Source organism: Pristiophorus japonicus, chromosome 2 (genome assembly GCF_044704955.1).
Source record: "Pristiophorus japonicus isolate sPriJap1 chromosome 2, sPriJap1.hap1, whole genome shotgun sequence".
Classification (NCBI taxonomy): domain Eukaryota; kingdom Metazoa; phylum Chordata; class Chondrichthyes; family Pristiophoridae; genus Pristiophorus; species Pristiophorus japonicus.
The window spans coordinates 240,492,763-240,506,118 of record NC_091978.1 but is presented as its reverse complement, the minus strand read 5'-3'; the positions used below and the strand labels follow the sequence as shown (position 1 = coordinate 240,506,118).

General features: G+C 45.3%; 1 protein-coding gene across 3 annotated transcripts in view; it reads left to right on the top strand.

Annotated features, from left to right (window-relative positions):
* Window positions 1–13,356, top strand: part of mrpl1 (mitochondrial ribosomal protein L1) — a 77,189-nt gene that overhangs the window by 19,950 nt on the left and 43,883 nt on the right. For all 3 annotated transcript variants that reach the window (XM_070871105.1, XM_070871099.1, XM_070871100.1), the window contains 2 exons: window positions 5,020–5,103; window positions 5,628–5,699. In XM_070871105.1, coding sequence (XP_070727206.1) covers window positions 5,020–5,103; window positions 5,628–5,699 — 156 coding nt within the window. The remainder of the gene's footprint in view (window positions 1–5,019; window positions 5,104–5,627; window positions 5,700–13,356) is intronic.

Genomic DNA, 13,356 nt, shown 5'->3' with positions numbered 1-13,356 from the left:
GAATACTTGGATAGGGAGGGACATATTGGGGATACCCAACATAGCTTCATAAAAAAGAGGTCATGTCTCACAAATCTTAATTGTATTTTTTGAAAAAGTTGCAAAATTGGTGTTTGAGTTAAACCCAGTAAACATTGTTTACTTCGATTTCCAAAAAGCTTTTGACAAGATATCGCATAAGAGGCTTCTCTATAAGATCGGAGCCTCTGGTATTAGTGGAAATATATCGAGTTGGATTCAGAACTGGTTGGCAGGATGCAGGCAAAGAGTAGTTATAGATGGATTTGGATCTGTTTGGATTTGGTGATGTCCTGCAGGGATCAGTGTTGGGACCGTTGCTTTTTACTATTTTTATTAATGATCTGGATTTTGGGGTTGGGGACACAATTTGCAAATTTTTACCAAGATCTGTGCGAGTGTTAGAACTGTAGAAGATGCCCGTCTGCTTCAGGTAGATCTTAATGTGTTGTAAGATTGGGCTCAAGACTGGAAAATGATGTATAACTTAGATAAGTGCAGTGTTATGCATGTGGGCAGGGTAAATGCTCAACATTCATACACCCTCCAGGGAAAGGCATTAAAGATGGTGGAGATAGAAAGGAATTTGGGCATTCTGGTGCATACATCCTTAAATGTACATGAGCAATGACGTGCAGCGATAGCTAGAGCAAATAGGATGTTTGGGAGTATCCATAGGGCAATTGGGTATAAGATGAGGCGTACTGTTTTGTCCTTGTACAAGACCTTAGTCAGGCCGCACTTGGAATACTGTGTCCAGTTTTGGGGAAGTGGGGGGCGAATTGCCCCCTTTAAGGCTCTAATGGGGCGGTAAAGCCTTTCCGCCCGGGAGCAGGCGGCGGGGCCGCCCCATCTGGAATTGCCCCTGGGCCGGGAACAGGTTTCCATCGCGCCCCGTGTTCCCGCCCGGCACGCCGGGCCCTTACCGTCTGGTGGCGACCCCTTGCCACCCGGTGGGGGAAATTCCCACAAGGCAGGGAGCTGCCAGTGGCTGGGGGGGTAGGGCGCCCAGTGGGCTTCACTTTGGCCTCGCAGCGTCCCTCCCCTTTAAGTAAAGGGGAGTGACGTCGTGCTGATGTCATCATTGCACGCTGATATTGTCAGTGCGACAGTGATGGACACTGCCCCGCTCCCTTGCACGCCTCCCTCTACACTGCCTCAAACAGTGCCCAAAACGCTGGGAGGCGGTGTCAGAGTTTAAGAGCCCAATTTTCCAGCTCTTCCCTCTGACTCCTGCTGGGCATTAATTCAAAGTGTCCTCCCCAATTTGGCCACTTGGTCTCCTCACATGGTGGGTGATATTGAGGCTCTGGAAAGCGTGCTGCAGAGTCTAAAGCATCTTGATTATCAAGATAGACTAAAAGAGTTGAAACATAGAAACATAGAAAATAGGTGCAGGAGTGGGCCATTCGGCCCTTCGAGCCTGCACCGCCATTCAATAAGATCATGGCTGATCATTCCCTCAGTACCCCTTTCGTACTTTCTCTCCATACCCCTTCATTCCTTTAGCCGTAAGGGCCATATCTAACTCCCTCTTGAATATATCCAATGAATTGGCATCACCAGCTCTCTGCGGTAGGGAATTCCACAGGTTAACAACTCTCTGTGTGAAGAGGTTTCGACTCCTCTCAGTCCTAAATGGCCTACCCCTTATCCTGAGACTATGTCCCCTGGTTTTGGACTTCCCCAACATCGGGAACATTCTTCCTGCATCTAACCTGTCCAGTCCCGTCAGAATCTTATACGTTTCTATGAGATCCCCTCTCATCCTTCTAAACTCCAGTGAATAAAGGCCCAATTGATCAAGTCTCTCCTCAAATGACAGTCCAGCCATCCCTGGAATCAGTCTGGTGAACCTTCGCTGCACTCCCTCAATAGCAAGAACGTCCTTCCTCAGATTAGGAGACCAAAACTGAACACAATATTCCAGGTGAGGCCTCACTAAGGCCCTGTACAACTGCAGTAAGACCTCCCTGCTCCTATACTCAAATCCCAGAGCTATGAAGGCCAACATAACATTTGCCTTCTTCACCGCCTGCTGTACCTGCATGCCAACTTTCAATGACTGATGAACCATGACACCTAGGTCTCGTTGCACCTCCCCTTTTCCTAATCTGCCGCCATTCAGATAATATTCTGCCTTCGTGTTTTTGCCCCTAAAATGGATAACCTCACATTTATCCACATTATACTGCATCTACCATGCATTTACCCACTCACCTAACCTGTCCAAGTCACCCTGCAGTCTCTTAGCGTCTTCCTCACAGCTGACACCGCCACCCAGTTTAGTGTCATCTGCAAACTTGGAGATATTACACTCAATTCCTTCACCTAAATCGTTAATGTATATTGTAAAGAGTTGGGGTCCCAGCACTGAACTCTGCGGCACTTCACTAGTCACTGCCTGCCATTCTGAAAAGGACTCGTTTATCCCGACTCTCTGCTTCCTGTCTGCCAACCAGTTCTCTATCCACGTCAGTACATTACCCCCAATACCATGCACTTTGATTTTGCACACCAATCTCTTGTGCGGGACCTTGTCAAAAGCCTTTTGAAAGTCCAAATACACCACATCCATTGGTTCTCCCTTGTCCACTCTGCTAGTTACATCCTCAAAAAATTCCAGATGATTCGTCAAGCATGATTTCATTTTCATAAATCCATGCTGCCTTGGACCGATCCTGTCACTGCTTTCCAAATGCGCTGCTATTTCATCCTTAATGATCGATTCCAACATTTTCCCCACTACTGATGTCAGGCTAACCGTTTTCTCTCTCCTTTTTTAAAAAGTGGTGTTACATTAACTACCCTCCAGTCCATAGGAACTGATCCAGAGTCGATAGACTGTTGGAAAATGATCACCAATGCATCAACTATTTCTAGGGCCACTTCCTTAAGTACTCTGGGATGCAGACTATCAGGCCCCGGGGATTTATCGGCCTTCAATCCCATCAATTTCCCGAACACAATTTCCCGCCTAATAAGTATATCCTTCAGATCCTCCTTCTCACTAGACCCACTGTCCCCGAGTACATTCATAAGGTTATTTGTGTCTTCCTTCGTGAAGACAGAACCAAAGGATTTGTTCAATTGGAACTATATGGGCTGGATTTTCAGCTCTATTGTGCCCTGGCAGGGCGGTAAATGCTGTTTTTAGGCGTTAAGCTAGGAGTTCAGGTTTTAGCACCCGGTGGGTAAATTCAGCTCATGGTTTGCGGCGGCACACAAACTTAACACCCTGCCCTCTAGTTTCACTGAGATCATGACATCCATCGTTGTGCAACGCTCCGCTTGCGCCCCGGATACAAAATTCAGCCCTAACGCCTCATTTATTGCCCGCCCCCGTAAACATCTAAAAAATCAGGCATTCCCAGGGTGCAACAGGCAGTATTGGCAGCATTTTTAAATGGAGGGATGAGGATCCTACATCACAGGTCACATTGACTGCAAAGGATGCGCACATCCCGCTGCATGAAGCTCCAACTTGCAAACGGCAGTTTTACCTTCCATTACAATGCCCTTACAAAGTGAATGAGAAAATTTAATGGGAGCATTACTAGTTCGCCGCGTATCATGCTCATGCTATTGCTAGGTGGCGTCAAGCTCGAAGAAGGGCTCTTGGCCATCTTGGCCCACGGATGAAGAGAGGCCGAAGACATCTGGGAAGGCCCTTCGAGCCTGCACCGCCATTCAATAAGATCATGGCTGATCATTCAACCTCAGTACCCCTTTCCTGCTTTTTCTCCATACCCCTTGATCCCTTTGGCCATAAGGGCCATATCTAACTCCCTTTTGAATATATCTAACGAACTGGCCTCAACAACTTTCTGCAGTAGAGAATTCCACAGGTTAACCACTCTCTGAGTGAAGAAGTTTCTCCTCATCTCGGTCCTAAGTGGCTTACCCCTTATTCTTAGACTGTGACCCCTGGTTCTGGAACTCCCCAGCAATGGGAACATTCTTCCTGCCTCTAACCTGTCCAATCCTGTCAGAATTTTATATGTTTCAATGAGATCCCCTCTCATTCTTCTAAACTCCAGTGGATACAAGCCCAGTTGATCCAGTCTCTCCTCATATGTCAATCCTGCCATCCCAGGAATCAATCTGGTGAACCTTCGCTGTACTCCCTCAATAGCAAGAACATCCTTCCTTAGATTAACCTAAATTAAAAGGGCCTTACAGTTAAATTCCGCTCGACATTCGGGGAACCTGTTCTTCTGGATTTCCCGACCTCACAACAGCCCCACACAGAACTCGCCTCCAAGCTAAAAACCAGGCCCATGTCTCTAGTTCAGTTCCCATGTCGATCCAAATTTGCAGCCCTGTTACACTGAATGGATGAAATCTGTTGGTGTTGGGTCTGTTTCCCCATTTACTGACTCTGCTATCCAACAGATGATCGTGAGCCACATGTCAAAAGATGCTGAATTAAAAAAATAACACAGTAAAATAGATTCCCCACCTCTCCCGCCCCCCCCCCCCCCCAACATTTGCCATTTTGTGCATGCGCCATCTCTTTGTTTACAAATACAGGAGGCTGTCAATTGACTATAGATGGTAGTTGTTTTTTATGCTGGCAAATCAAAAGTAATTTGGTTCGAGTTTGAAGTTAACAGGTTTTTGGACTTTTTAAAAAAAACTTAGAAAACTGAAGAGAGAATTTTTTTTTCTCCATTATTGTACATCGCATCATTCCCCAGTCAAGAGCGTAGAAAGAATAGCTGCTCCCATGGCTCTGTCAAAGCTGCTCATGAGTCAGCTGCAAGTAGGGCTGAGAATGGGCTGTGGGGACTTGTTTTCTTTTGTTGTTCTTCTCGGTTGGGATGCACTGTGCTTGTATTTGGCACCTGCTTACAACATAGGTGTGATATTAGAAACTTTGACTGGTGGGGTATGCTGAAGCCAAAAAAGCAACAGCATCCCACCACCAACCTCGTTAAGTAACTTGGATACAAATGAAAATTGCACGGTTTGTGACTTGTGCTTTTTCTTGTATCACAGAAAAAAGTGGATCCATTCGTCAGCATTGTACACCTGCCTTATGGTTTTACGACAACCATCAACAGAGTGGTGGTATTCACAGAGGTGAGTAAGAAATATATATGCATTTATTTTTCCTGCTAGCTTCAGTAGCGCCTCATAATTGAGGATGAAGCAAATTCTTCTACTATTTCCCATAGATTAATTATAAATTGGGGTCAGTTGATAGACTGCCTAACATTGCAAAGGATAGGGAGGATGAAAGTGGACCTTTATGAGAGGGGGCTCGGGCTGTAGAAATCTGGACTGACTATATTTTCTGATTGATGAAGAGAGGGAGGCTGCCACACCCACAGTGGAAAATTAAACACAGCAGCTCTGATTTATTTTGTTATGCCTGTGCATAACTTGAGAAATTTGTTTTTTCTGACTGCCAAAAAAGATGCGATTTGACCAACCATCCTGTGAAAAATGTACAACTTTAATTGTCATGTTAATTTGCTATTGATTTTGTCACTTGTGAAGTATGAGATTTCTTTCACTTATGGAATAACTTCAAAGACAGTATAGTATCCTCCAATTAACATACATAAAAATTCCCTCAGTGACAAATATCGTTCTCTTTGCAGAATCCAGAAGAAGTTGTTGCTGCTCAAACGCACGGAGCAGATTGTGTGGGTGGAGCAGAGCTCATTCAAAAAGTATGTATTTGTGACGAAAATGATTTTTTTTTAACTGTATAATTGGAAATCTGTGCATCACTAAAAGTGTTCTTCTAAATATTATCATACTGAATTATTAATGGAGTTCGTTAAATGCTGTGAGTTTGTTTTCAAAATGCAATTTCACGGAATGAGCAGAGCCATCGTACCCTTTTTATAGCTTAAAGCACGGAACGCAGCCTGCTGCAAAGCTGCTGTGTCTGGAATTTTCACTGTCGGGCTCACTGGCGCTTTCCCTCGCAATTTGCTTCCTTTCTGCCCCCAAATTCTCTTGGGAATGTCACTTTCGTGAAGTCAGTGCCGCACGAGGATGCAGCGGGTTTTAAGAAAAAAACGGCTTTTGTGGAATGGGGAGCTCTCTATCCAGTATACATAGCGGCAGGGAAACCACTCTATCTCTGGGAATAAATGCTTGCATGGTTCTATCCCATGGATGGAGTGGTATCTCTGCCGCTATGGATGCTGCGTAAAAGAATTCCCCATTCGACACAAGCCGTTTCTTTCATAAGCCACTGCCGCCTCGTGCTTATCTGCCTGCACTGACATCACCAACCTCCTGAATCAAGGAAAGCGCTTGCGAATAGCGAGAGGGGCAGTCCTTTCCTGCCTCAACGCCGCGGTCCATGCATTCTTTCAGCGGCTGCTGGCAGCTCTTCTCCCCCTGACCCTGCCTTCGTCTTCTTTCCCTGGGCTTGATGGTTGAGCCGCTTCCTTGAGAAGCTTTGGCTTTGGAAGTGAAGGAGGATGGCTGTCCTGGGTCTCTTTGCTTCTCTACAGATTGACTGACAGGCCTGTGAGTTCCAGCTATCAGTCAGTCTTCCTGCAGAACCACTACTCAACCCAAAAACTGCAGGTTCGCGACTACACATAATGTGACCTGTTGTGTTTCCCTCCCAAATCTTTCTCAATCCGTTCTAAGACTTGCCCTTGGAAGCTTCAATATACCGGCACAACCAGTCATCATATTTCCTCCCTTTTTTGTCCTGTGACTGCCCGAATGCTGGTAAGTGGAACTGAAAAACACTGCTCATTACAGAAGTTACACTCTGCTCCAAGTGAGAGTGGTTTGAAACGAAACAGGAATTTAGACTGAAAATTTTTATGTGAACAGAGCTAAACGCTGGTGTGTGGAAGGAGAATCTTGGCATTGTTGCAGCTGATTAGGTGCTGATCAAAATCTCGGTTCTTCAAGGCTGTCGGGAAAAGTTTAACTGCATACAATTACCATTTTGAAAATAAGGACAGCTGATGCCAGTCCCTAGGGTATCTATAATTTACAGGTTACAGTGTACACCATAAATGTTAAATGTACATTTTTAATTATTACTTGCATCATCCAAGTTCCAATAATTGGAGCAGCTGATCCTCTATTGTCGCTCGCCATGCAGTACCTTGTCATCCGGTGCCCAATGTTGAAAATGATGGTCCTGGTGGATTGCAGGTCTCTGCTTATTTATTTTAATGCAAATGTCGGCTGTTTCAAGAAATTTATATTTGATAAATTTGGCAGGTTGAATTGCAAAATCAGCTTTTCTGCTACTTCTGAAACATTGCTGCTCTCAAGTCCCAGAACTGTAAGATATTGGAAATGTTCGATCCCCTTAACCAAAAATGTTCTTTTTTTTACAACAAAGCATGTTGTAAGATCAAAGCTCCAGCATGTAGTGTACTGAGTATGTTTTCCTTATCTCAATTTACACAAATTGAGATGAGGAAACCCTACAACTGAGGAGCACAACACAAATCCAGTACATCATTTTTGCCGAGGGTTTGTTTTTTGTTTTGTTTTTCTTCTTCCCCCAAAGTTTCTTCCTTCTCTTTTTATACACATGAATACATAATACTAAAACACAGTTTTGGATTGGGATGAATGTGAGCATTAAGGTGCAAGTAATTTCTAAATTATGCATGAACATAGCACAAGGAACATCTAATGCTATTAAGAAATGTTGAGTCACTGTCAACCTGGCTCAATTAGTATCACTCTCACCTTTGATTCAGAACATTGTTGGTTCAAGCTCCACTCTAGAATTTCAGCATATAATCTAGGCTCACACTTTAGTTGATGGTGTTGCATTGTCAGTTATGCCATATTTTAGATAAGATGTTAAACCAAGCCCTTTTTACCTGTTCAGGTAAGTAAAAAAGGATTTGATGGCATTATTCAAAGAAGAGCAGGGAGTTCCCCGGTGTTTTGGTTAGCAAGTAAGGGTGCAAGTAATTATTTGTCCTGCAAACATCAAAAACAGATTAGCCATTCCACCTCCAAAAATTAACTGGTTATTTCACTTTGTTTGCTGTCCGTGAAACCTTCCTTTACACAATTTGCCTAAATAACAAACAGTGTATGCACTTCAAAATAATTAATTGGCTATGAAATACTTTGAGAAGTCCTGAGGAGGTTGGTAGTGACGAAAGCCTGACACTAAATCGGCTCCAGCATGTCTAAACAAACAGGACTCATAAAAGGTCGTTTGAACACCTGCAGACTTAACTTGGATACGTTGTGAATACATTATAAAAGACCACACAGCAACGGGTAGATCACCATAGCAACAAAAACGAGTCCAGGCTGGCTGGTGATAATTTTGAACACCTGCTTAAGGTGACCTCTAGCGTTTGTGATTTGACAAAGAATTGGAAAGATTGGCTACGGAAAAAAAACCCACAGAAAAAACAAGTGTGTCAATCAATCGTGGGTGGTATTTGTTGGAACCAATTCTTGACAAGCCACTGTCTCAGTTGTGGTCTCAGGTTAAAAAGGGCTTTTAAAAAGCTAGAATTTTCAGAAGAGACACAGCTCCACCGCGACTGCTCTTCCCTTGCCTTTCAATTCCTGGCAGCACCACCCCACCTAGCATCTTTGAATTTGGGCCATCATCCCCCATTTGTCTCTCCAATCTTTTGTCTTCCAACCTATCGCAGACCTTCCCTTTTGCTCTTTCTTCCCCTCCCCCTTTCAGTGCTTGTTAAGAATGTGTTCTTTTCGAACACTCTCCAGTTCTGACGGAGGGTCATTGACCTGAAACGTTAACTCTGCTTCCTCTCCACAGATGCTGCCTAACCTGCTGAGATTTCCAGCATTTTCTGTTTTTATTCCAGATTCCAGCATTCACAGTATTTTGCTTTTCCACCTAGTAGCTTCTTGACTGCTTGTTACCAATCTTCCCGACAAGCTTGAGCCAAGATCGAGTATATGACTTTCATTATGGGGTTAGTCTAGGACACACATTTAGGCCTGGCTATTAACGGGGGCGGGTTATGCAGGTGGGGGGACGGCATTTCGGATGGGAAATCCAGAAGTCCGAGTCTTCCCGCATGCTGTGGAGTTTTAACTTCACAGTGTGCGTCTTCTGACCTTGACAGGTTCCCGGCCCGGAAGTTAGCCTGATTGACAGGTTTGGCTTCCAGTCGGATGGGGAGGACTCTGGAGCCGGCCACAGGAGCGGGTAGGTCCGATCCCAGGGGGTGGGGGTATGGTCCCCAATCCCTGGGTGGGGATTCAATCCCGGGGGTAAGGGTGGTTGTTGAGATCAGTTTGAGATTTTTAACATTTTAACATCTGACCAGACCCCAACTCCCCCATTTTTGGGTGTTAAAATTCACCCCCTTAATTTCTAAAGGATATGCATTTTGGAGGTATTGTATTGTTAAAGCAATTCTACTTTGTGCATATTGTTCAAATGCTAATGAAAATTTTCGAATATGTTAATAAATAATTGTTTTCTTCATAATGCTATGGTTTGTGCCTGAGGATTCTCTCGGGAAAAAAAAACAGTAACTTGAAAATAAAATAAAAGTATGTGGAGATGAAAAGGAAATTCCCCAAATTAAAGTGCAAAATGACTTTACCCATTTTTGCTCCTACAAGGTGATACGTTGCTATATATTTTTTTGATTTGTTCTGGGATGTGGGCGTCGCTGGCAAGGCCAACATTTATTACCCATACTTAATTGCCCTTGAGAAGGTGGTGGTGAGCCGTCGCCTTGAACTGCTGCGGTCCTTATGGTGAAAATACTCCCACAGTGCAGTTAGGGAGGGAGTTCTAAGATTTTGACCCATAGACGATGAAGCAACAGTGATATATTTCCAAGTCAGGATGGTGTGTAACTTGGAGGAGAACTCGCAGGTGATTGTGTTCCTTCCAATGCGCCTGCTGCCCTTGTCTTTCCACGTGTGTTTGGGTGATGCTGCTGAAGAAGCCTTGGCAAGTTGCAGCAGTGCATCTTATAGATGGTACACACTGCAACAGTCATGGTGCACGTGTCGGTGGTGGAGGGAGTGAATGTTTAAGATGGTGAATGAGGTGCCAATCAAGTGGGCTGCTTTGATCATGTCGAGCTTCTTGAGTGTTGTTGGAGCTGCACTCATCCAGGCAAGTGGAGAGTATTCCATCACACTCCTGACTTGTGCTTTGTAAATGGTGCAAAGCCTTTGGGGAGTCAAGAGGTGAGACACTTGCCGTAAAATACCCAGCCTCTGACCCGCTCTTCTTGCCACAGTATTTATGTGGCTGGTCCAGTGAAGTTTCTGGTCAAGGGTGACCCCTCAGGATATTGATAGTGGGGGATTCAGCAATTGTAATGCCGTTGAATATCGGGGGAGGTGGTTAGATTTTCATTTGTTGGAGATGGTCATTGCCTCGCACTTGTGTGGTGTGAATGTTACTTGCCATTTATCTTGCCCAAGTCTGAATGTCGTCCAGGTCTTGCTGTATGCGGGCATGGACTGCTTCATTTTCTGAGGAGTTGCGAATGGAATTGAACACTGCAACCATTAGCGAACATCCCCACTTCTGGCCTTATGATGGATGAAGCAGCTGAAGATTGGTGGGCCAAGGACACTGCCCTGAGGAACTCCTGCGGCGATATCCTGGGGGACACTGCCCTGAGGAACTCCTGCGGCGATATCCTGGGGCTGGGATGATTGACCTCCAACAACCACAACCATCTTCCTTTGTGCTAGGTATGTATCCAGCCAGTGGAGAGTTATCCCCCTGATTCCCATTGACTTCAGTTTTACTCGGACTCTTTGATGCCACACTCGATCAAATGATGCCTTGATATCAAGGGCAGTCAGTCTTGCTTCACCTCTGGAATTCAGCTCTTTGTCCATGTTTGAACAAATGCTGTAATGAGGTCTAGAGCCGAGTGGTCCTGCAGAACCCAACTGAGCATCAGTGAGCAGGCTATTGGTGAGTAAGTGCTGCTTGAAAGCACTGTTGACGACACCTTTCATCTTTGCTGATGATTGGGAGTAGTCTGATGGGGTGGTAATTGGCCAGATTGGATTTGTCTTACTTTTTATGGACAGGACATACCTGGGCAATTTTCCACATTGATAGATGCCAGTGTTGTAGCTATACTAGAACAGCTTGGCTAGAGGCGTGGCTAGTTCTGGAGCACAAGTCTTCAGCACGACAGCCGGGATGTTAACGGGGCCCATAGCCTTTGCCGTATCCAGTGAGTTTAACCGTTTCTTGAGATCATGTGGAGTGAATCGAATTGGCTGAAGGCCCACTTCTGTGATGGTGGGGACCTCAGGAGCAGGCCGATATGAATCATCCACTCGGCATTTCTGGCTACAGATGGTTGCAAACGCTTCAGCCTTGTCTTTTGCGCTTGTGTGCTGGGCTTCGCCATTAATTGAGGATGGGGTTGTTCATGGAGTCTCCTCCTCCCGTTAGTTGTTTCATTGTCTACCACCATTCGCAACTGGAGGTGGCAGGACTGCAGAGCTTTGATCTGATCCGTTGATTGTGGGATTGCTTAGCTCTGTTTACATAAGAACAGAAGAAATAGGAGCAGGAGTAAGCCATATGGCCCCTCAAGCCTTCTCCGCCATTTAATATGATCATGACTGATCCGATCATGGACTCGGGTCCACTTCCCTGCCCACTCCCCATAACCCTTTATTCCCTTTTGGTTACGAAACTGTCTATCTCTGTCTTAAATTTATTCAATGACCCAGCTTCCACAGCTCTCTGAGGCAGCGAATTCCATAAGTTTACAACCCTCCGAGAAGAAATTCCTCCTCATCTCATTTTTAAATGGCCCCTTATTCTAAGATTATGCCCCCTATTCTAGTCTCTCCTATCAGTGGAAACATCCTCTCTGCATCCACCTTGTCAAGCCCCCTCATAATCATATACATTTCGATAAGATCACCTCTCATTCTGCTGAATTCCAATGAGTAGAGACCCAACCTACTTAACCTTTCCTCATAAGTCAACCCCCTCATCTCCGGAATCAACCTTTACTGAACTGCCTCCATGTTTATAGCATGCTGCTTCCGCTGTTTAGCATGCATGTCGTCCTGTGTTACAGTTTCCCAGGTTGGTGCCTCATTTTTAGGTACGCTTGGTGCTGCTCCTGGCATGCTCTTTTGCATTATTCATTAACCCAGGGTTGGTCCCCTGGCTTGAAGGTAATGATAGAATGACGGATATGCCAGGCCATGAGGTTACAGAGGTTACAGATTGTGGTGGAATGTAATTCTGTTGCTGCTGATGGCCGACAGCGCCTCATGGATACCGAAGTTTTGAGCTGCTAGATCTGTTCTAAATCAATCCCATTGGGCACAGTGGTCATGCCACACAATACGATGGGGATTGTCTTCAGTGTGAAGACGGGACTTCGTCTCCACAAAGACTGCGGTGATCACTGTTACCAATGCTGTCGTGGACAGATGCATCTGCGACAGGTAGATTGGTGAGAACAAGGTCAAGTACTTTTTTCCCTCATGTTACTTCTCTCACCACCTCCTGCAGCCCAGTCTGGCAGCTATGTCCTTCAGGAGCTCAGTCAGTAGTAGTGCTTCTGCGCCACCCTTTGGATACATTCTGTGTCCTTGCTACCCTTAGTGCTTCTTCCAAGTGGTGTTCAACATGATTCATCAACTGAGGGAGGGCGGCAGGTGGTAATCAGCTGGAGGTTTCTTTGCCCATGCTTGACCATGAGACTTCATGGGGTCCGGAGTCAATGTTGAGGACCCCCAGGGCTACTCCTTCCCGACTGTATACCACTGTGCCGCCACCTTGGGTGGGTCTGTCCTGCTGGTGGGACAGGACATACCCGGTGATGGTGATGGAGGCGTCTGGAATATTGGCACAAAGGTATGATTCTGTGAGTATGACTATGTCAGGCTGTTGCTTGACTAGAAACATAGAAAATAGGTGCAGGAGTAGGCCATTCGGCCCTTTGAGCCTGCACCACCATTCAAAAAGATCATGGCTGAACATTCACCTTTCCTTTCGCCGTAAGGGCCATATCTAACTCTCTCTTGAATATATCCAATGAACTGGCATTTACAACTCTCTGCGGTAGGGAATTCCACAGGTTAACAACTCTCTGAGTGAAGAAGTTTCTCCTCATCTCAATTCTAAATGGCTTACCCCTTATCCTTAGACTATGTCCTCTGGTTCTGGACTTCCCCAACATCGGGAACATTCTTCCTGCATCTAACCTGTCCAGTCCCATCAGAATTTTATATGTTTCTGAGATCCCCTTTCATTCTTTTAAACTCCAGTGAATACAGGTCCAGTCGATCCAGTCTCTCCTCATATGTCAGTCCTGCCATCCCGGGAATCAGTCTGGTGAACCTTCGCTGTACTCCCTCAATAGCAAGAACGTCCTT